This window comes from Melanostigma gelatinosum, assembly GCF_949748355.1.
Source record: "Melanostigma gelatinosum genome assembly, chromosome: 13".
NCBI classification, from domain to species: Eukaryota; Metazoa; Chordata; class Actinopteri; order Perciformes; family Zoarcidae; genus Melanostigma; species Melanostigma gelatinosum.
The window spans coordinates 9,506,877-9,531,899 of record NC_136646.1 but is presented as its reverse complement, the minus strand read 5'-3'; the positions used below and the strand labels follow the sequence as shown (position 1 = coordinate 9,531,899).

The 25,023-nt window shown below is 44.2% G+C and overlaps 1 protein-coding gene across 1 annotated transcript in view; it reads right to left on the bottom strand.

Moving 5' to 3' along the window:
* The window catches only part of ntn1b (netrin 1b), a 39,327-nt gene that overhangs the window by 7,728 nt on the left and 6,576 nt on the right, over positions 1-25,023 (bottom strand). The window contains exons 3-5 of the mRNA XM_079281005.1: positions 7,157-7,345; positions 2,853-3,002; positions 1,105-1,158 (exon numbers count right to left, since the gene is read on the bottom strand). Of these exons, the coding sequence (XP_079137131.1) occupies positions 1,105-1,158; positions 2,853-3,002; positions 7,157-7,345 (393 nt within the window). The remainder of the gene's footprint in view (positions 1-1,104; positions 1,159-2,852; positions 3,003-7,156; positions 7,346-25,023) is intronic.

Here is a 25,023-nt window from a genome sequence, read left to right as displayed (position 1 = left end):
AGGGCAGGCGGTGGGGGCTTTATCTCCCGCTGGCCCCTGGGGGCCTTTATCATACCTCCCTTTGATAGCTGACGTTGCCCATTAGCCCCTTTAGCACAATCGCTGCGCTGGGCCATTACACCCGCGGCTCTCATTAAGGGCCAATCTCCCGCTGCGAGGACAAACGCCCCCTTTGTGTGTCCCCGCAGCAGTGCCCCGTTCATTCTGCGGGGTCCCCCGGGGGACCCCACTGCTCCTAATTTGGAGGGTGGTGTCTGTGTGGAGTCTCTGACAGGAGTCCAAACTCCACACAGTCACCAGTCACCATAGTAGGAAGTGGGACTCACAACAAAGCTGAATGAAGTCAGTGGCGCCACTCTCACCAGATGCTGATTGATGATCAGAGGTTGACTCAGTCCATACAACCAAAGCTGTATCATGGTGAAAGCTAATACTGTAATTTAATAAATGCATACCACCAGCTGAGGCAGCAGGTTTACGGCCTGTTAGCTGGTCAGTTACTTCTACGAATAGTCATCGTAATCAGCCGCTGAAGGACGGAACAAATTACACTGCAGGTTGATATTTTTGTTGCACATGGTCCAATGTCAGCAGTCCAGCACGGAGACGCTTGTCGGAGCACATGAACAATGGGGTCGTGCAGGGCTTCACTGTCGGCGCAGCCGGCCCTGATTGAAATACAAACTGGTGCAAATGAAGCATGTAATCAGATTAGGGCTGGAACCCTGGGGAGGCTGCCGGGCAGGCTGGGAATACAGGCAACGAGGCCGCAGGGAGCGCTGGCAAAACACCTGGAGTTTACATCAGCGGCACTCAGACCTCACTGACGTGTGTTCCAGTTGAGGACTACGACTACGGACGGATGGAAAAAAACATTCACGGTGCTCGAAATGCACACACAATTACATGCATGACGGCGCCGCTGCTTTAGTTTAGTTGCGCGGTGATTCAAATGATGAAAAACACAATAATATTCAACAGAAAAGACATTTAAAGAACAACACCACTTAGTTGTGTAGGTGAATTAAAAACCGACTTTAATCCAGGTGTGTTTTGCGTTGTTTAATTGTTCTGAAATCAGCAGTGTTGCGCTGTGTTGCTCACCTGACGGCTCCTCGTAGCTGGTGTAAGTTGCCGTAGGAGAAGCAACTGGGATCTCTGTAACAAAGAGGGAAATAGATTTTAACATTGTGATCAAATTACAAGGCACACACAATAAAACGTATGTGATGGGGGAATATACGGAGCTCAATTTCCTGGTTATTCTCCTCAGAGCAGAATGTGAAAACCCTCAGAGCACAGATTTAATGGGATGTCTTTTTAATGACTGATTTTAACACGCAGATGTGCCGAAATAACGCGTAACAAGACTGTGAGTTTTCCATTAATATTCCTTCTCCCTCCGGATTGTGGTGTGTTGTAGCTACGGAGAGCCAAGGTCGCCGCTCTTGTTAAAGTCGGAGCTGGCAGGGAGTTAGATATCACAAAGATTTAATATCGTGCTATTAAAAAAGCCAAAAGGCATTATCGCAATAAATATACATTGACACCAAATACGTTCTTCAAGAACCCCATTTCCTCCGGCGTTTACATCACATTTGTTACCTTCCCAACAAAATGACAGCTCTTGGTTTAAATTATCGTTCAGGATTCCGGCCAAACAAGACCACAGACACCAATGTCCAATTTCCACACAGGCCTTTATCAGAAATGTCAACCCCGGTAACATAGTGGACAATTGTTAGTGTGTACATGTCCTCCCGGCCATCTCCGTTATCTTATCTGACCACGCCAGCCAGCTACTGGATGCTCCTAGCTAAAGCGGCTACCGGCGACCCCGCTCTGTTTCTGCGAGGCGTTGGCGTTTATTGCCGAGGGCCTGGAATCTGCAGGCGGCAGATACGGCCAATAAATATATCAGCCATCATTCCCGTGGACTCGTTCTGGGGATTTATTGCGAGAGAGACCGTTAATGGCGTTGAAGGCACGCAAGGCCGTGTGAGGCAACCTCTGCTGGTCTGTTTATCCAGTTTATCGCAAACCAATGTGTGACGTACGGGCGACTACGTCCACTTCTTATGTTCAGTCGATCAGTGAATTTAATGGAAGCTATTGTAAGCGATGATTAAAATAGAACGCGTCCGTTTCATGTCTCATTCGGGGGCCGCACGACATGTTTCTGAGGGTCTGCCATCGGCCCGCACTTTGAGCAGCTGTGCTCCGCGTCAACAAGCTGCCAGAACCAAATATTTCAAACAGACACAAGGATTCACTTTGTTGAACCCCTTTCTGTGGTGTGAGTTTAAATCTTTTTACTTTGTAGAATTATCTGAATTTTAGGATTCATAAAGACTTTATTGTTGTTTTAAGTTGCCACATGTTTTATCAATAGTTAATACATTAGTTTTTAAATGCTTTATTTCAGAAGGGGTAGTCAGAAATCTCTTTGGCTGCACATCTAGCGCTGCTTTTTTTAAGTGCCCCTAATTAATCTTGATGACATATTAGAAAGCGAGGTACTCATAGCCTTTTACTTCCATAACAAATGTTTATGACTCAGACCTGATGCCTTGTTACAAGATGATCAAGTCCCTAATGAGGTGTTTGGTGTTTTTTTCCCTTTACAACCCTTAATAAATGTATTTACATCAGTTCTGATGAGGCAAAGTGCTGGCCAGCCAATGGGAAATTTTCGCAACGTGGCAACCCAAATGTTTTCTTATGAAAAGTGTGTTATTACCGATCGATATCATGAACCCTCATGAAGAAAGTTGTACCAGTTCCCCTGTAAGAGGCTAACTTGGATTAACATGGTGTGCATCCAGTCATTGTGTGGTCGGAGTGGTCCTTACTGATGCAGGGGGCGATGGGGGAGCGGCTCTGCTGGTAGCCCTTGGCACAGCGGTTACAGGTGATTCCCGTCACACCGTCCTTGCAGGGGCATTGGCCCGTCGTCTGGTTACACGTCTTCCCCGCTGCTCCGACTGGGTGGCAGTCACATGCTATGGAGGGGAAGAAGACAAAATAAGGCACAAGAACATCAAGCTAGATTAAACCCGAGTAAACATCTTGTGATTTGAAAAATGAAAACATGAGTGGTTTACAAAACCAGCGCCCTCAAAACAACAACCATATCGACTTTCAGATGGCTACAGTGTGTCTCTGCTCCGGCCCTTTTGCTGACTCTACATATTCCATACAATAAAAAGTCATCACACGGAAACCGAGCGAGGAATCATTTACATGCAGGCTGCGTTTTCTTTCTTCTTCCAGACCATCACAGATGGGGAACTGGGCGCTGCACCAGCAGACAACCTCAATCAAATTACACTGCTGCCCTCCACCCATCGCGACCACGAGGCTCCTCAATAGGTCGGCTCTGGAAGGCACGCAGAGCAGCAAATAGCTTGATTAATTGTCGTACTTCACCCTCACCGCACTGTATCGCTCTACTGTGTGTGTGTGTGTGTGTAATGCAAAAAAACGCACGTGTGTTATGGGCGCTCACCGGGGGTGCGTGTGTCTTTGCGCTTGTCTTGAGAGCAGGCTTTGTGTCCTCTGCACCGTCGGGATCAGACGGCCTGTGTGCTCTTCAGATTGAGTTTCCAATGTGGAGCTTTTTGGCAAAGAGTTCCTTGCAAATACTGCCTGCATAATGTTTCCCATTAATGGACGAGTGGAACACACTTCAAAGTCTGTCTAAGCTGTTAGTTGGGAGGATCGCACGTTTAAATGTGAGAAATTTGTTCTGTGTGTGTGTGTGTTCTGCCAAACATTTACCATAAAGCCAGTGTTTGAAGTGGAAGCCCAGCCTCCCTATTAGCCCTGCATGTGTTACATGTACCGGCAGAGTCATTTGAAATCTGCTTGAAGTGGTCCAGCAGAGTTTTGGAGTTGCTTTTAGTTGGCATTTATAGAGCTTCATGAACATAACGAGATGCTTATTAAATCTTTTTTTTTTTGATAATATATATATTTTTTCCAGCTCTAACATCTTGATTTGTGTAGTGAAAGCGTCTTTCCAAGTGTATTTGTTGAATTAAAATAACAGTGATTTAAAAAAAGAAAAAGTAGGGATCCAGTTCATTTCCTGTGAGAATTCAACATGAGTATGTTTCTTATATAAAAGGAGGGAGGGATGTTTAATGGAAAGTACAAAAGAAATAAAATAGCCATCAGCTAACAATAAACAAATGAACAATTACATCACAGAGAGAAGATGTCAGTCAGTCGAACGGTTTCTACCAACAAAGTGTTCTTTCGGCTGCTGCTTTACATGCTCATCTACCAAAAATCGGAGAAATAAAAATCAGTGTGTTTGCTCCGGGGCATTTATACCCCTTGAGCTTTTACAAATAATGTATCAGGGTGGGCGCCGAACAATTTAATCCTAAAATCCATCATTGTTTAGTTGCAGTCTCTGACGACTTATTAAAGCATTAGATGACATTTTAATAAACACGCTCATTCGATATCTTGCCGAGAGTTCGAGGAGAAGATTGAGACCACTCGCAGCTTTGTTCTGTAAGTGGACTGGAGATGTCCAGGACCTGCTCCAGATGTAAGAAAACGTCATTCAAAATCCCGTCGACAGTTGTGGCATGACTTTGGTTTTCTATACGGCTACCGCCAGCTGCTGCTTAGCTTAGCATAGCATAGCTTTAGAGGTGCTGGTAGGTGGGTTTTATAACCAGAATGTATTTGAGCTATCTGTTTCAATCTATTTCCATTCTTTGTGCCTGTCTAAGAAAGGTAATAAGCCAATTTAAAAACCTGGACAGATTCATTGATGTCAACCTGCAGTGGGGGAGGGGCGGTGCAGAGGTGGTTCCGAGGAGTGGCGTGCAGTGAACCATGTACCAGCTCCGTCCCTGTGGACTTGCTGCGCCTAGTTAAAGGCTTAGGCTGCCAAACGTTCGGGGGGGGGGGGGGGGGCTTGGTAGGGGTGGGGGCGCGTGCACCGTCGTTCTCCAAGAGCCGTGTTTACACTGCGCTTGATGAGGGGTGAAGTTGTTAATCTGGGAAATAAAGCATGAGGCATTCCACGCTGCCACTATCGGTGCAGAGTCTTTTTTTGCCCTGCTAAACCTCTCGACTGTTAAGCAAATTGTTAACGGGTTAAGGAACGGGGAAGGAAAGCAGGCTTCCTCCGGGCTGTGCTGGCCCAGCGCTGTATTTCCTGTCCAACAACAGCAGGGTGGGACGGTTGGCTGATTTGAACAATAAATATAGTGGTTTCTAACTGATCACATCGCCCGGTTTTTGTCACCTGAGGAGATGGGCGGCAATCAGGCTGTTTAGGTTTCGATCCCGGAGCGTCGAGCGGGGTACGTGAAGGGATGGGGAGAGGGGCTTGAACTGTTCAGGTTACCGATCCAGCTGTTTGGAAAGACTTTGCAGAGATCTATGGATGTTGCTACATCATTAGGCAAAGTGAGAACCTCTGTTACTCTAACCTGCTCCCAGCATCTCCCCAAATATAACTTGTGAAAATGTTTAGGCTGGCTGGTGAAACAATGCAACAAAGAACCATTTGTCTTTCTTTTTTGTGCAGACCATCTATCAAGCTACCAACACTACCACATGCAGCGAATCGATCCCAGCGCGGTCTGATACAAAATACCCAGATCTAATAAATGGAGGCCCCTGTTGTTCGAGCCTTTTCTTTCATTTCGTGCCTGCTTTTATGCAAAGCCGAGTGAATAATGAGGGGAAGACTGTTGTGGCATGCAGTAGGAAATATCATGTTGCTGTTGCTGTGTTTTAAATAGCCAGCGGTGCACCGAGGATCGGGGCACCGGAGGATCGGCATCCCGAGACCCTTTCCCCAGCCCGTCGTGGACGTTGCTCAAGACCGCAATATGTGCATCTGCCCAAAGTCACTCATTTGCAATTAGGATGTGGTAAAGGATTGTTATGGAAATGTCCAATGGCATGCAAATACAATTTGTAGCATTTAAAAAGCCCCCCCCCTCCCTATTTAAACAGACTATTCCCTCCAAAGGCATTTCACATTGACATCAATGCTTCCCACTGCCACGTAGTCAGAGACAGGCATAGTGCATCGGCATATGTGCAAGTATTCCGTGCATCTATGGAATATTTTGCCGGTGAGCGTACAGCCAGAGTGGCTGAGTGACAGCTCAGGTTGTTTGCTCAGGGCCTCGGATCCTGTCTTTACTCCCTGAGGTGCTGCGAGACAGAAGGAGCCCCAGCTTTTGTCTCCGCACACATTAATCCTTGGCGGCTTTGGTCTTGAATCTGACGTATGTGCTCACACCTGCGTGTTGTTTTTTTTGTGCCTACGTGTCGTAAGTATGAATAGGGGAGAGGGGCGATTAGCGAGTTGTTTCCACCGCTCTGTTCAGCGGATCAGCTCACACCTCTGTTCTGTTTGTTATGTTTGTCTTGTCGGGGATCCACAGAGGACCCCAAATAGCTTGGGAGCTCCACGGGTCAGTTCACCGACACCAAGACAGGTGGGCGCTTTTCTCCACAACTTTTTAAAAGAATTCCTTTAATACCTGAAGTGTGAAACAGACGGTGGTGGAAGAAGCACACAGATCCTTTACTTAAGTAATACACCTTTACCACGGTCTGGTCACAATCAAAGGATCACAATAAAAATCTGAAGGACTGTGACGTGATGTATGGGAGAGGAAAGAAGAAAAAACAAAGTTCTGCTACACAAATTTATGTTTATGGATTGTAATTTTTTCCTAAACGTTGCTGGTTTTTCTTTCAATTCATACAGTATGTGTATATGCACCTAAGGAACCAGGTTAGTCAAAGAAACTAGGGTTACATTGAAAGTTGACATGCGGCCCAAACTAGACACCACTTTCTTGTAAAGGGTCGCACGCCAAAGTCTTTTGCAATGCACTTATTTTAAACGAGTAAATATAGTGGAAGAGTAAAGCAGCATAAAATGGAAATAGATAGATTATGTACTTCAAAATTGTACTTAAGTCATACTTGAGCATATTAACTCGATTACTTTCCACCACTGGAAACAGAGCATTGCTGAAAAGCATGTGTATAAAACATGACATATCCCTTACGTTAGAGGGAAACAGTGTAACAGTTATACTGTGGAAATACTGGTGGCTGTGCACAGACAATGTTATAACCTCTGACATATCCTGTTTCCTGTTACCTTTGCAAGCCCTCCGGTGAGAGATGGACTTGGTCATGTCCCTGTAGTAACCCTCCTTGCAGTAATGGCAGTGGCGTCCGGCCGTGTTGTGACGGCAGTTGAGGCAGACCCCGCCACTTCTCCGGCCTGACAGCTTGTACAGCTCCATGTTGAAACGACAGCGGCGGGCATGCAGGTTGCAGTGGCAGGCTGAGGAGAGAGAGAGGTGTTGAGAAATTCTGCCATGACATTTTGCAGATCAGCGAGCCATGATGCCTTTTAAGTGAAATAAAATGCTCCGTACTCAAACTGAAACGATCCCATGTGGCACCATTTGAAAACCACGTAACTTCAGTTTTGCTGATTTTCATTTTGTTCACTCCGGTTGCATGTTTTCATAGTCCTCAGTCAGTTGAGAAACTCCAAACTCTTAACCCAATGCGGTGTCATCGAGCCTCAAAACACTGCTGTTTTTCTTAGCTTGGAAATATGAGCTCGTTATCTGACAGCAATGAACTCGACTACGCAATGTTTACAGACCTTTCGATTTGCAAGTGTGGTACAGAGCCAAACGCAGTCGGGTGAGACCCTGAGACAATACTGTATATTTACTTGACACCACAAAGTCTTAATCGTCTGGTTTGAGTTTGTCATATTGTCAACAGGTTACTGAAACAGATGGCACGGCTTGGCCTGCTTTGGTCTGGCTTGAGAATAATGGAGCCTCTAAAAGAAACGCCCTGGTTCGGGCTCTCTTTCGGCCTGGCCACCTGCTTGTGAATTTAACCTCTGAACCCCAGTGATGTCAGGCAGGGAAACTTTCTTCCGCTCTCCCACACATCTGAGTGACTGTTGATTTATTGTCATTGCTATTTTCACTCATTAATACTCACCCCAAAAATTCATATTCCTCACACACTGATACGATTTACAGCTTCTCTTATGGAACCCCTGTGTGGTCATTATTAAATAAATAAAAATGACGTGAAATAATCGCTGTGTAAAACATTTAAATGGACTAAAAAGTCAAGTAATAATTGAAGAAAATATTAAAGCGGATCGCTTTACTGTAAAATGTAATTTAAACATTTCTATTTTCAAAGTTCAGAGTTCTATTGAAGTCAATTTTGATGTAGCTTATCAAGCTACCAAATTTAGCTCCTGTTAGCTCCTGTTAGCTAGAGCAACATCAATGGCAAAGTTATTATGAATAAACCAACTAAAAGCTGCTGAAATTAGACACAGTACACAGACACAGTAGCCTAACACGGCACCTCTCGCATTATTTAGCTAACCTGCCTAGCCGGTTAGGCTGGGTTGTGTGACGGTGTTAGCAGTGTTAGCTAGAGGGCTACTGTTAGCTGGACACCACAGAGAAAGACTTTGTGCCACTTTGGACTTCACTTTGTTGTGTTTCTCTCTGAGGAACGTGTTTAGAAACTCTGAATTAACCAGCTAACTTCAGCTGCAGCCATCATTACCGTCTCGTCACTTCACTTTAGTGCAGCCTTGTTAAGCTAAATAAATATAAGATGTATATACATCAGCCGCTAGATAGTTGATTCAGAGTTACTTTTACATTGTTGTTGCTCTGGTTAACATGGTAACTGGCTAAGCTACATGAATAAAGACAGATGTTCGTGTTTATTTACAGCAGCAGCTTCTAATGATTCAGAATTACTTGCTAACAAGAGCAGCTAACTGGCTAAATCTGGTAGCAGTTGTTGAGCTTGTATAGATGAGGATAAGTGACATGTGATTGATTAAAAGTGAGAGGGAAACACCTATATGCCAATTTGAAATTAAATATCGACAATGAAATAAAAATGTACTCCTATGAAATAAAAATTTGTGATTTGTTACTTCATCAATATTGAACAATGCAGGGCTCCATATTCTCTACTGTTATCCTAATGTAAATTATGTTTTACCCCCCCCCCCCTTATTGGGCTGAATCAGGCATGTACCATTCATATGAGCAGCCCTCACAATCCCTCACATTCCCGGTAATCTCTCCATCAATGCGCCCGTCTTAATGTTATTAAGGGAGATGCTGGCGATAAGACTGTCACATATGCTCCGCGTTCGTCAGTGGTCTGAATCACGTACAAACCAACTCACACCTGCCATAAGGGAGCAGAGCTGGCAGGTGGTTGGGATTCAGAAAACACTCCTTCTGAATGGGGGGGCCCACACACACACACAAACACACACAGAGGTGTTTGGCAGCTGTCACATGCTTATCTACCACACTACCCTCCCCAGGGCCGATCCAATACACACTACACCAAGCTTTGAAGAACTCACACACACACACACACACTCCCTCCTCCCTTTCCCTCTTACTCTTTACTGCTTTCTTATCCCAGATGTTATCTCCACTTAAGGGAAGTGTGAGGGAAAATGCGGCGGGGCTTTTTTTTTCATGAATAGGAAATGGAATGCTCTCAGCTTTCGGCGCTGAAGACAGCCGATGCTGGTGCTGTACTTTCATCTTCCAAAATATTCAGACGCAGATGTGTTTATTGCAACACTGCGGCAGTAACTTCAAAGAACACAATTACTTTTTAAGAACCAGCCAGATACAAAAAGAAAAATCAACTAAATACGTCATAACTTATCTCTTTTTTTCTCGCGTTTCAATCCAGCACAAGCAAATCGATGAAGTCTCATAAATTGATCTAAATCTGTCTCTTTGGCGACTGGTCACTTTCATCGGTAAAAAACGAACTTTCATATACGTGTGTGTGTGTGTGTGTGTGAGAGAGTATCATGAGATTAATAAGCACTATCTCCGCAGCTGTCCTCAGGCCCTTCTAATGAGTGCTGTACTATCTCATCCACACATCCCCGCTCTGCTCACACGGTCACTGCAGTTGTCGTCAGGAACAACAGCTCGAGCGCTGATAAGCCGTGTTTAGAGCAACACGTTTGGGCTACGTATAGAGAAACTCTGCTCCAAGAGTGAAGATATGTATAAGTGAAGAATTAAGAGCCCCTTTTTCCCCAGACGTACTCACACGGCCCTCTCAGATGAACTCACCTCTTCATCAACACCAGCAGTCATAATCCCAACAATGTTTGTTTAAATTGATTTTATAGTGGATATTAATTAATTCTATAAAAGTGGATATTGTCACAATATTTGTTGCATACAATTGAGGAGTCAGTGTTAAGGTTGGCCAAGCAAAGGCTAGATGTTTCGCCCAGTAAGCAACTTTTACAGGGATGAAGGGGACGGCCATCTTTGAATGAGGCATCCTGATCTCATTAATACATCCATGGTTTCAACCATTTAGCTATCAAATGTTAAGTCGTTACTTTTAGTGTCTTTTTATGCTCCTTTTTGTGTGCCTTGCGCTAAATAAATCCGAGAATGCTATTGATTATACAGCGTGTAATGTGTGTCATTTTCATATCAATATATATGAGCCATTTTTTTCTCTGTCACGTAACACAACCCAGCTTGTATTTGCTTCGTGCGTTTCCTAAATACGAGAAAAACAGCAATGAGTGCTTATGAGCCAAACTTAATCAGGAAGTACATATGTTATCGTAGAATCATATTCAAGAAACGCCTAAATAAGTGAAACACAAAATTGATATTCTGAACGTAAAGTGAGTTTGTAAAGGCATCGTTACTGCAAATCGGCAGTTTACTGTGATTTTGCACTGGACATCCAGAGTAACAAGGTGTCTTTTCTGGGTCTGCTTTCATTTGGTTTCAAGGGCCTACTTAGAGCTATGCTATTCCAATCTATTTATGTTCAAGTGCCATCTATCGGGCTAAGTGAAGGAAGAAGCGCTCGTGGTGGGCGTGCATATTGGATGGGAATTACGCATCCCACGGCTCGGTGGAGGCGTGTGTTTTTTTCCCCCCGCTCCGTCTACAGAGGAGAGCACACTTCAGAAACAATCACACGTCTGTACGCGATGAAATAATAACCGAATGAAATTTGGTTGTTAGAAACTCAGCGCCGCAGCAGCAGATATTTACCAGCCCTGTCAACGGGTGTCATATGTTTTAACCGTACAGTCTGAGGAATGCGCCGCCTCTCCGGACACGGAGAAAGATGGAATTCCAGCTCGATTGTTGTTGATTCAGGACCAATTCCTCTCTCACTGTGTATTACCCTGTACAGTCACTCATAACACGAGCCGACGACGTGCGCCAGATCAAACATAGCAGCCTGCGATCGGAGGAAAAGACAACACTTGGGCCTGAACAGATTACGGAGGCATATTTTCCTGACAACAGTTGGTTTAGTGGTTGGACACTTCGCAAACACACTGTACTTGGTGTGAATGCCTCAATGACAGTTTTACGTGTTTCGTTGAGGAGGGTGCATGTGTCGTTTTTTATGTTTTTTAGTGTGCTTCTACACGTCCTTGCCTCACTGAGCTCTCTCTTCATGCTGTAGAAGATGCGTCAAACATACTTGAATCGGAGGCCTCCCTGCAAAGCATATGGAGATTACACAATGCTTGCATAACACATGTACATGTGGGTGATGCTGCAGAAGTGTCAAAAGGCTTTGTTAATATCCATTAAGTGGGTACGCATTTTTTGTTTTGCTCATGTTTTAGATCACAGCTTGACATTATCGTGTAAATATTTTTTTTACGAGACAAATGGAATACTAAGTGGAAATGACACTGTTCTGACATTTTAAAAGTGATGATTCTTCATTTACATTCCGCATACCTGGACTTGCACTATAATAAAGGAGCTTTCTCGCACCTTTTTCAATGCACAATTCAATTCAATTCAAAGTAACCTGAGCTGATAATAATATGACCAGAGATCTCTAACATCAGTTTTGATTGCTTCCGATTTATGCTGTTCTCCGTTCTCTGTTGATTTCCTGATTCGTTCACGTTTTGATGAAAAAAAAAACATTTTACATTGCAAGATAAGATCACCCTCGGGGTCATGCAGATGCAACAACCATGAGTCGGCCTTTACTCTGCCCTGTAATTATTAAACAAGGTCCAAATGCCGTGTACCTCGACCCATCCAGCACTGGTGTCAAACTGGAAGGTAATGTCATCATGTATGACATTGAAAGCCACGCTAAAGCTATTTGAGTTGGGTTTGGACTTCTTAAAAGTCTTAAAAGTTTTGATTTGCTTTGGTTTCAAGATGCTCAGAATGGTAATTTGTTAAAACAAAAAAAGGAATCCTGCGAACTAATCATTCTTTGTTCTGCTTACTTTATTTATTGAAGTCAACCAGTTTACTAATTTCTACTGAATAAACTGTTCAGTTAAATCAGACTAACTCGTTTTACTTAAGCTGCTAACACTTAGAAAGAACAAGATAATGTCACTTGACATTTTTAAGTTGGAACAATTTCACAAATTTAAGTAAATACAACATGAAAGTAAACTTAACAAGTAGATAAAGTAAACAAAACTAAAAACGAATAGTATGTATGTGGTTACCCTTTTTCAAGGCAATCGGTTTCCTAGTTTTTTAGTAAGATGAACTTGTCAGATTTTACGGTGTAGTTACAAAGTTCAACAGTGTATTTACCCACTAATACATGCCCTATATGCACTAAATCATTAGACTTTTAATCTTCCCAACAAAAGAGAATTGTAATAGAGCTTTGATGCATAAAGTCATGGCTAAATCTTTTGCTTAAAACTGGGATGCTGTATGCCTTGCTGATCAGGCAATGATTAAGTCAGTCATTATTCTCTGGAAGTAGTCCCTCTGTGTGATTATAAGGACATCACTGAGAGTCACTGATCACATCATAATCCAAAAAAATAGATGGCACAAATATATCATTAAAATCCTGGTATGCTGGAAGTAAATCATAAAAGATTTCTGCTGCAAAGGTTCAATAAATCAGTCAGTTTAATGGAACATGGTATCAGCTGCCACGGCTATAAAAAGGCTGCGCTGAGACTCATCTTCATTCAAGCCAAGACAAACACGCGTTTCTGCCACGTGGCATCCGTGGACTTTCACCGATGAAGCACGTTTGACCCGGTGACGCACAAACACAAAAAAGCGAGCGCTACGATCCGTCACGCTCTGCTGCTTCCAGGCCGACTTCCACCGGACGCACGTTTCCCCACAATTAGTATTTCGATCGCACATCACTGCAGCAGCTGTGAATTTGGATGAGTGCGAAGACAACAACAACAACAAAGGTCTTCTGCAACAAGCTCTCCAGATGATGAATCCTTTTACAAGTTTCCCGACTGCTCTTGGTGATTTCACTCGAGGCAAAACCATGTCGACAATGAGAGAGAGAAAATCAGTTGGCGCTGTTAAAGGGAGATTTCTATCTCACACAGAATGGTGCAGGTTTACGACCTTCTGAGGACTGCCTCATCAAGAGCATCCTCGTCACCTTGGTGACACACAAACAAATAAAGCATCAAAACAATCTGAGCCAATATGAGAGTGATCTAAAGACCCTCCTCTTTGATCAAGTTGAAAAAGACATGGCAGTTGGCAGCAATGACGGTTCTTTCACTTCATTCCGTCAATGTATTTCGGATTTCTTCTGTTGTGCCTCTACGATGTCAAATAATGGTTCCTTATTACTGGCCGAAGGTAATAATGAAAATCAGTTGCTGCGGTCTGGCCAATAGTTCACAGCTTGAGTTCATAGATTACTGAGGACAAGAACAGATCCAAGGTATAAGAGAGTCCAGGTTGTTTGTTTTGGGGGGGGGGGGGTATCTGTGTAGTAAACAACTGCCAAATCAAATAAAGAAAGTACACATCAATTATATTTTGACAAATATTATTCAAATTTTTCAAATGTAACTGGATGGATTATAAATAATGCATAGAAATACATGAATAAATGTTCTTCTCATTTCAAGTAAAATAACGGCTGGATTAAAAAATAAATTTCGTCAACGAAAAGTATTTTAGAAAAATTATTTTCACTGAAATGCCCTGCAGCTTTAAATTCAGTCCATTCAGGATGAAGTGAAAAGGCCACAATATTATATTTTTCTCATCTTCCAAAAAGAGAATTTAGTGTTGGAAGAATTCACCTCTATGACTCTGGTCTCTCTGGCCAATTTCTCTTTTGGAAATCGTCCTATGATTTGACATTCACAACTCAATAGTCCTGCTCTGCTCTCTGTATACTCGTCTCTCCCCGTGTGTCAGGGTGTGTGTACATCTCACTCAAGTCAGGAAACTCGTCACAATACCCATATTTGATTGGATGAGCTGCATCACGTGATGTGATTCACAACGCATTGGTCGGTGTTTTTCCTGCACCACTGAACAAGTGCCGTAAATGCTGGAATAATTCCGCTGCATAAAAAATGCCCTTCAAAATAAAATAATCTTTTAATAATAGGCTATCAACAACCTTCACCGGGCTAGCATGACTTCACATCACAGACGCGAAGCTAAAGGCGGACTGGTCAGCGTGATGGCGTTTCGTACTCTCATTTAGCCGCTAGTAGAAGCTTCACAATTCACGAAAGCGGTATTTACTGAAGTATTTTGATGTAGAGGAATAAAAACGTTAAACCTCTTAAGCTTGTGTTTATAAAGTTGCAAGATACGAGATTGGGAGCATCATGATTGCCTCTCAATGAATCTCAACATGGATCATAGCTAACAGTGCTAACAGCTAACGACAGCAAACGAGCTGACAGAGCTAACGTTAGCTGTACATATACATATATTCATATATATGTGTATAAATATATATGTGTGTGTACAGTATATATATATATATATATATGGCAAGCATGAAGGCAATGCAGTTTTGCCATTGTGGGCCTATTTGCAAGTAACAACTGACCAGATGCAATAAACCGTAACCACAACCTTTAAAAACATTCTTTCAGAAGCCTTTAGGTGACTTGACATTCATTTTAATTTTATTGTTTTTATTCTGACAAGAATCATGACAGCCTGTCCACTTCAGAATTGATCTGAAGGGCAAAGGCTAACAGAGCGGTTTCGCTGCATCTGCCTGGTTGTGTAAGGACAGATGCTATCAATCTAATGATGCCATCATGGCCAATTTGGCAGCAACACCTCTGTTCCCTGTGGGGAAGGTGTGTCTCTGCTACCATAACAGCCCATGGAGAGACGAAATGACCCATCACTCAGCTCACCTTTCACCTCTGAGGAGCAGCCAAACCACACAAGAGTGCACTTTGTGCCCCGAGACCAGATAAGAGAAGAAAAAGGTAAAAGCGGAGCTAATGAATTGAGTTATCCTCGAGATGAAAGGCTATCTAGAGCCATCTCGCTCTTCTGCTTCACCCAGGTCTGAGCACGTTTCTACGCTGGTCATCATGTTTGTCCAGCCTGAGTTAAGGAATAAACTGATTTTATGGTTGTTTTCATCACAAATTATTTTTCCATAATTTAACGCAAACCACGATCTTTCCCTGACCTTAACTGAAGTGATTTACCTCAGATAGTAAGTGTGGATGTGAACCCCGATTACTTTAAAAAACAATTCCCTCTGAACATAATCCAGGTAGCAATTACATTTGTCACGTAATCGGAGGAAAAATAACAATGACGTATGATTCCACCACACGTGAATTTAGTCTGCTGCGTTCTGGGCTTCAGGGGTGCCCTACTGATTAGCGAGACCTCTTTAAAGAGACAATCTTGAGTTCAAGCTCTCGTGTTGGGTCCTTGGGAAGCACACTAAATACCTGTTGACCTCTGACCTCCCAGGAATTTCCCGAGCATTTTAAGAATAGTCAGCATTTTGGTCGGTAACAGGTGGTGCTGTGGGCGCCATATAGCAAATGTGTGTATAGTGTGTTTGTGTCTCCCCGCTCTCTGCAGACCGCCTCCCTCAGCGTGGGAACAAGTCTCTCCCCCCTGACTTGCGCGCCTCCTCTCTCGCCACGCAGCGTGCGGTGATGTCATGGGAGGCGTTCCCTCTCCCTTTTTTATGAGCACAGCCCCTGTGATCTCTGGTGGGGATCAATTAGCCGAGCAATCAGCGCCGCCCCCTTGCGCTTTTGTGTCCGAGCAACTCGTAAACCGCTTGGTTGCCGGGGCGAACGGGGGTGGGGGTGGGGGGGGTGGGGGGGGGTGCACTGCCTCAACATAAACAGCCACCCATGTCAAACTGGCAGGGGCAGCGCTGCAAGGCTCCGTCTCGGCGTGCTGTGTGTCGTTAGGTAATGCGATGTGACATCAGCTCGTGCAACGCACCATTAGCGGTGCAATTTAGGATTAGCTGGTAATAACGTGTGTGCGGGTCGCAGTAATGAGCCTGCTAGTAATGACAGGCTATTTCAACAGTAGTTCTCTCTATCAGCCTTTAATCTGCATACTGACTGTACAGGCTGAACATATATACAGCATATATACACTGTGTTTATATTCGATGCCTTCACAAGCATTGTGAAACATGTCACATCCCCGATACAGTGTGTGTGAGCCGTGACCTGTTTCACCCACAAGAAAGGAGAGCTGACATTCTCGAGCAACATGTTGTAATTGCGCAATCAGCAATGACCAGAGTTCTTCACTCTGCTCTCTCTGAACAGCCGCTGCTACGAGGTGCCAATGATTACACACCCTGTCTTATGAATAATAATGCGTAATGGCCGCCCCGTTTGTCCTCTCGCTGCAGGGTTGGGAGCGGTCCAGGGTGGGAGGCGGGAGTGGGCGTACCGCCGGTTCTCTTTGCTGGAACGTAACGCCGTGTAATTGCAACAATCTCGCCTGGGATCTTTGTTGCGTGTCACCCGTTTTCTATCGGCCATTCGTCTTGTCTTTGTGCGCTCTGAACTTGCCAATTAAAGCGGCGGCGCCATTAGAAAAGGGAAGAAATAGCAAACCAACGGGACAAAAGGGAAACACAAAGAAGAGGGGATGAGGGGAGCAATGGATGTTAGTGTCGGCTTTATTTGTTTGGCTTTTCCTCAGATGTCCGGGTCTGTCCTCTCTTACACCTGAATCGCCACGCATCACAGGTCACGTGTTGAGCTCAAATCTTGAATTCAGTCATTTTGTCACATGTGAGGTTTGCTTCCTGAGAGACCCGCTGGAGGAAACAAGACTGGACTTAAAAATGTCCAATTAAGGCGTAAAGCTGATGGATTGGTGGAGGAACATCCTGCTGTCGCTGGTTGGCAGGAGCGCTGGGGGGGATACTTCCTCTTTACTCCGTGTGTGTGTGTGTGTGTGTGTGCGTCTGTGTGTGTGTGTGTGTGTCAGCAGTTACACATGCTTGCTGTGACATTTTGTTAAAATATCCTCTTGAGTAATAATCTCATAAAAGCTTATGAATTGCTGACGTGTCTGTGTGTTTGTGTTTGATGCTTTGTGTATTTTCCGTGGACTGCAGTGCTCCCACAGTGTAGGTGTGGAAACAGGCTGCGCTGCTCCTTTCCTTTCCTCCGGTTTATGGGAGAGGTGATGAGAAAGTCAACGGTCATTAAGCTCCATAAGCAAATTAAGTTCCTGCTTTTCTGTCTGGGAGGGAAGTTTTTACTGAATGTTTTTAAGTGCACTGAATAGATACAAACGGGTTTTAAAGGTTCGATCTTTCTTTTTGCAGCCTTTTTTTAACCTACTACTGTAACTATTTTAACATTTTCCCTTTATCCTTTATTTTATCTAACTACTGCAACCTTTTTTTTCAATACTCTTGACTATTTCAATCATTTACCCATTACATTTAGCTAATGCTAGCACCGTTTAGACTTCTTGCCTGGTAACTAGTTTTCGTACATGTGGTGTTCAGATTTAAAAGTTTTTTTCGGCAAATTTTTATTTTATGAAGATACACTCCACAATAAAAAAAAACAACCTGACAAAAAAACTGACAACCTGTTTTCACTCCCAACTTATTCCGGTGCCCCATCGGTGTCTAATACCGGCACACAGAGACACCCTTTATGCTTTCAACTAACTCCAATGCAAACCCACCCACAGCATTCTCAAAGCTGCACCATCAGCCACATGGAACCCCCGCGAAGGGCCGTGTGGCTGATGGTGTGACGTCATTTTGGCCTTTGTGAACCTCGCAGGTTCAAAGGTTTCTTTGACCTCGTAGGTCAAAGAAACACAGGACTTTCACCCAGGAGGCCGAAGTTTGTGTCCCATGTGAAACTAAAAGTCAACTTACATATTTTGTCACTTCAGTCATTAGTTGCAGGAGTCACTTGAGTTATCATTTAAACCCAGTTAACGTAAACCCAGATATTTTCCTTACCCTTTCCTTACCGATTTGGCCCGCCATGTCATTTTATGTGGCCCGCGAATCCGCCAGAAAAAAAAAAATCTTTTTATTTTTATTTTTAAGTCAGACTAATAATAATAAAAATATCCCCATAGTCGACATTATGAGATATAAAGTCGAAGTTATTCGATAGAAAGTCAAAAAGATGAGATTGAAAGTCAAAATTATGAGATTGAAAGTCAAAATTATAAAATAGAAAGTCAAAATTATGAGATGCTTAAGTTAGAAGCAGCTCTTTGACTGGTTACTGTACATTTAACATGGAAATGTATTGTGAGTACATTGAAGACTACTTTAAACTGTGAATGCAGAGAGTTATTCAACAACATGTTACGAGTAGTTACATTTACAACCGGCCCTTTGTGGGCGACCATGATGCTGATGTGGCCTGGAGTGAATATGAGTTTGAGACTCCTGCTCTAAACAGATGCTAGAGAGTTACATAGAGAGTCATCGTTTGAATATTGACCAAGCCTCTGTATTTGACGAGTTTGGAGTGAGAACGTGTTGCAACTGCAGAAGTTCCCGCTGGTACAAGTGGAGCTGGTTGTGAATCCCTGTTTTGAAAATTTTATACAAGTTTACTCACAAGTTTAGTTGGTGGAGAAGATGTTATGAGAGCATACAATGTGTTTGTAGTGGCACCATATTTTTCTGTATTCTATCTTTTGAACTCAGTTCTCCAAAAGACAGTTCATTTGGATGATTGGGGATTTGGGCTTTGAGTGTTGACACAGCTCGGAGACATCTGAAAATCACTCACTTATCTTAACCGAAATTGGTACAACTTGAGGCCGACCTGGGTAGTTCTTTTCCAGTTGGGAGCTTGTACTTGCAGTAAACCTGAATGCAACATAATTGAGCATGTGGTCAGAGGGGACGTCCTCCAGACTAAACCTGTATGAAACATCTAGACAGGGCCAGGTTTCTGTGGGACTGTGCTGGGGAGCTGTTAGGCCGAGGTCCAAGTCCTCCCCACAGAGCAGGGAGGTTATTTTAACACTCCGGCACGTGCGTTCCTCGCGTAGAGGGGGTAAGGGAGATGGAGGCAGGAAGTCGCTCGGTTGTAAATCATGAAGCTGAGATGACGGTCCATCGTTCTTGGGGCATGTTTATTGTGCTTTTCTTCCCTTTTCTCCGGGGGCCTATTTATAACGAGCCACATCCCCACGTCAAAAGATATCTCTCCCGTGTGTTTTGAGACTGCATCAAAACATTTAACCCCATATCTCACGAATCACCGGTTCATTTCGTGTGCAGTTGTTTTTGTCAATTTTGATTCAGTTCACGGAGACGTTCGCTGAGTCCTGACACTAAAATGTGCTACGGGAAACTCGTGCACGAGTCCGAGCAAGTGTTCAATTCATAATTTGACACTAGCTCACCTCAGGGGGGAAACAAACTGCACAGCCTCAACTCTGCTGTCACATTTTCTCTGAATATGAAGGAAAATGTTATGGAATTAAACCTTAGTGATTGTTTTCATGGAAACATTGAGCGCTTATTGTGAAAGTGTTCTTCCTACTGCGTCCCACAGCTATCCCAAAGTTTGTGCCGGTTGCTAGGTGGCTTCCAGGACATGGCACTGAGCTGAAGAGGAAAAGGCTTGGCTCTTCCTGCAGCACGCCAACCCGCTGGCGATCTCAGCAGGAACCCAGTGAACCTCAAAGTCGGGTAGTAATGAGTTAAACAAATGTACAGTGAGAGGGGCCTCTGCTGTCAATCAAACACATGTGACTCAGCTGTTCATTTCACTTCCATAGATAATAGAAATGGTATCAAGTCTTCTAATGTGTACTGTTTAAAGGGGCATTCCGCCAATTTTGATCATCAAGATCGAGGGAGCTTTCCAAAGTAACCCCGATGATGTCATCGGTGTTATGGGAATTGTTGGATCTACTGTTTAGGGAAAGATTCACGATATCACAAACTCAAAGCTTTCTATTAATCTGTAACCAATACCCAATAATGAATTGCTTCACAACCCCTTTAAAGTTATTGGTCAATTTAAAAAAAATACTATTTATACTTGGCTTTTTTCCGCAACAGCAATTCAATGCAATCACATTCTTTTGACCCCTGTCTGTGTTCGTTTTACCGTGAGTGGCGGAGTCCGCCATGCCTGCACCGCTTATAATTACTGATGGGCAACCTCATTGCTATCAGCCTCACCGTTCACTCTGCTGCCACAGACGCATCGGAACAAACGCAGGACGGCTTTCATTGTGAAGCACTCGTCAGCGGACTTAAATGTTGCAGGGAGTCATGGAACAGTTACAATGAGCTGTTGGATGAAGAGTTGCAGGAGACGGGCTGCAACTTCTCAGCAATGAAAGCTGCTACTGCTCTGCTGCTGTGTGGAAAACGACAGATGTTTATTAAACTTGTGGTTCGAGCCAAATGAGTCAGGACTAAAAAAACTAAGACTTACGACTGAATAATGGGGCAATGTGTGCAACACAATCTTTGTAATATTCTAATATTTGCATAAATCAATTGGAATCCTAACCACTCATTGTATATTTAACTGTGGCCTGGTTCACTCGGTATTATAGAGCATAGAAACGTGCTGTAACAGAGCAGGTACTCCGGGGTTGTTTCACATCACAGCAGTAATCTGACATGGGCTCAACGCTCTGAGGCCATTCTTTCCCCAGCTGCCCGCCCAAATGGGAACCAGACACGGTGTGTTATCTCTGACTCACTGTCTGTGTAAATAAACCACATGGCATACACACGCATGTAATGCATGCTGTGAGCTTGAGTTTACGCGATGCGTTTCCAGGTTTTTCCCGCGAGCGGAGAAGGGAGGAAACCGTCTCGTTTCCGTCTCGGAGCTCGGGCCAATCGGGACGGGAAGGGAAGCGGCCTTCTGCCGTTTGGTGCGAGCGTCTGAAGCAGTTGTGAGCCATCTGCTCCACAGTAGCTGTGGTGGACGTGGGATGAGGAGAAGGGGTGGGAAGGGCCTCTGTCTGCATGCCCACTCGCACTGGAAGAGCTGTGGAAGGCGGCTTAATCCTCCGCCTCAATCACAGATGCACAGTATGCGGAGGGAGGACCGCAATGGATGCATCCCCAGGTCTTACCCTCCTTTTGAGCAGTAGTGTGATATTTATAGTCGCGTAGGGACCGGCGTCTGATAGCCACTGTGTTCTCCCCTCCTCCATCCATCCTGCTGGATATCCCCTCAAATCCAATAAGTGGTTCCTCATCCTCCCTTCCGAGAGGAATCGGTCGCTGGGGTGTGTGAGGGATGGAGGCAGAGCGCAGGAGGACGTGGACATCCATTACGGGGCGATGGAGACTCTTGGACAGGCTCACGCGGACGTTATATGGGAAAATAAATATGAAGCGGGAACCAGCAGCTCCATTTCCTCTTTCGAGGCCGGGCTTGTTATGTCTGCGCCGTGTTTGTTTTAAGGATAAGTGGCTGTTAATGAAAAGAGGAGCGGGGGGTAATTAGCAGCGGACATTCCTGATGCTCGGAGGAGTATTAAGCAGAAGTAACCTTTTAATGTACACGTTAGGTTAAGGCTCCGAACTGAAGACTTGCTGTGAGAGTCGTTCGGATCTAAAACGATCAAGACTTAATTCAACTATAACCAATCCAGTTGTCAGTCGGTGCCTTTTGTCTTCCAAAAAAAGGCCCCCGTGTCGACGGCGCAGCAGGGAGGATGGTACCAGCCAAAGGAGCTTACGCCTCCACTGCAGAGTCCCTTAATGCTTTACGGAAAGGGGAGGGGGGTGTGTGTGTAAGCGACACCGAGGAAGTGTGTTGCGAGCCGGGGCGTACAAGCGGCGGCATCACTGAACCGGGCTGTGTCGGGTGGCGGCGCAGCAGGGGAGCTGGCCCGGGGGTTGGGGGGGGGGGGTCTGAAGCCGTGCCGCGGAGCGTGTCGCCCCGCCGGCCCATTAATCATTCCCAGCCTGCACTGCTTCAGCGTCTCAAAGGGGCTCCATGCGCACTAGGTGGTCCTGATGCCACCCTGGAAGGCCCCAGCAGTCGGCTCCGCGCAGGCAGACGGTGGACACACAAAAAGTCCTAAACATGTGCATCTATTTCATCCAGGACCCGTGAACCAAAAGAAATAAACAGCCGAGGACAAACTATTTGAGGCTTCAAAGCCGTTGAGGATCCACTTACTGAATCGCACAATGTTGACTGTTGTGTTAAACAGATGAGGCCCAATAAATTACAGGGTCACAGTTCACACTAACCCACTGAATAAATGCATCAGTATTATTGACGAGGGGTGTGACATGTTCTGTTTCTGTTAAAGTCACAAAAACATCTGTTTTCCTACATTTTTCGGATACCAGAGGAGAAGTTGTGCAGATTGCTTCATTTTACGTGTGCTTCCTGCTCAATGAAATACAAAATAACACAACGTCTGAACCAAGTAACAAAATGATCAAATTAATGAACCAATTACAACCCCAAAATTTAAAAAGGGAGTCACATGCCGTTCCTCTCTCTCCCCCACATTTTCTGTCTCTCACACACATTCTCAGAAATGCCACAAAAAGATCCTAAAAATAAACTGTTCATTGTCGTGGTGGGTATGAATAATGGATGGTTTTAACAAATCAAAGTCAGAACTCATTGAGCTATAATCGGTGATTTATTTTATCAGCTTTTTAAATCTGGAGGTTGTGTGTATGATGAGAGAACCAGCTGAAAGTAAATTACAAATAATTACAAACGGCCAGCTCGGGAAGAGGTCCATATGAAAATAAAGTTGTTTTTTTATTTCTTTTTTTATTGGAAAGCTGGAGACAGAAAATCTGAAAGGCTCTCTTGGGCTGTTTTACATGCACTTTCTGGACAGTCCCTAACTTCAGCTCGTCTGCTGTATCAGGCAATATCTGACGAGGTGAAGACGACACCAGTGCAACATCAGCCAAACTTCCTCCTGCTCTGCACAACCAATCTGGCAGAAAAAGCTGCAATGACATCATCGCTACACACTGCATGAATAATGACGACACAAACACGCCATGTGTCATGAAGCACGCGTGTCTCGGCAGTTCTCGCCTTCCGGTCAAATGTTGAGCGCAATCATCTGTATGTGCAGAAGAAGTCCTCTGTGTTCTGCACGTGTTCCATGCGGGTCGACGTCCCAAAGGATGTGAACATTAACTCAAAGCTAACGTACTCATCTCAGAACACTGAGTCACCTCTCCAAACCGCCGTCCGCAGCGACATTGTTCAGTGTGCTCAAGCCTGAGTGAAACCTTTCTGGCTCGAACCGTCGTGTCTGTCTTGAATTATGAGCTCAAGCAAACAAAATCCCCAAAACATGCAGCCTGTACCCAGAGGACACTGGATTGTAGCTGCATTTTTTTGTTTTAAGACCCCCCCCCCCGCCCAAATACATCTCTTTGTTTCATGGTCTGGTTGTATACAGAGAACCCTCTCAAAGTCACATAGGCTTATGTTGCAAGAAAGACTGGAGGCGACAGAGTAAAAGGCCAATTTCTGACGCATTGTTCTCTGTTTGTAATCGTGACAGAGTTGAAGAGCACAGCAGCTTCAGGGCCGTGTATCAAGAATCTGTGTGACATTTTCTACGTTTGAAGCATGAAACGCATCCCTGTCATCATGCCCAGCCGTCATGTTTCGTGAGCTGGATGTGTACTCCGCCCTCACTGTGGCTCAGGCTCTGTGAAGTACATTTTAAAGGAACGCAGGGTGCTTTATGCATGGTTTACCCCATCTACTGCAAAATTGGGTAAATTTTTTAAAATTGTTGATCCGTTGCCAAAACATGCTGCGGATAGATTTCCCAGCATCCAGACGCTTTAATTAAGCTTCTGGGAACTGAAAAGTTAAAAATAAAGAGGCCTACAAAAGCAAATACAAATCATAAAGCTAGCACTATTTTGTTAGGGACTGAATACTAATTAGTAGGAGGAGTCAGAAAAGGGGGAGGGTTATGTATTTCTTTTTTTTTTTTTGGGTGAAAAGAGGAAGGGCCTTTTGTTTTCTCATTCCAGATTTTGACTGTAAGAGTGGCTTTAGTGTAGCAATGGGGCGCTCGTAGCCATACACAGGCCAATATGTCCATTTTGAGAAGCACACAACCCACTATACACATTAATAAACATTCTCTCTACCAGGGATACGCACACGTGTCAGACGTCAGTCACCGGCTTCCTTTTAAAATGACTTGTAGCCTGTTGCTTCTCGTTTGAACACGGCATAAGACGTTGCACAGCCAAGTCAATTGAATGAAGAATATGGGACAATTCTATCTCAAACAAGATGAGATGTGGGACAATTGAGAAAAGTCATTTTGGTTATACTTTGTATTCAAATCGCAGGATGTAACAGCAGTGGTACCCAAAACTAACATATACCTCAAACACAAAAATGGCAATAAATTAAATCAATTTATAAATGATATTTCAAATGTAATTTTTTGTTCTGATTTGTAGTTTAAAACATGCTACCCCCATGGTCTTTTAAAGTGTGAACTTTCAGAATCGTTAGTAACAGCAAAGTTGTCCTTAATCCCTGTTTGACGAGAGTTCCTGTCTCAGGTTCCATCTCCGGTCTTCTGTTGATGAGTCCTGACTTTGTCAGTCGCTCTGATATTGTCAGATGCTCTCTTCGTGTTCATAAGAAAAGCTCCCGTGAGTTGTCTTTTGCTTTTTGCTGATTGAAACTGA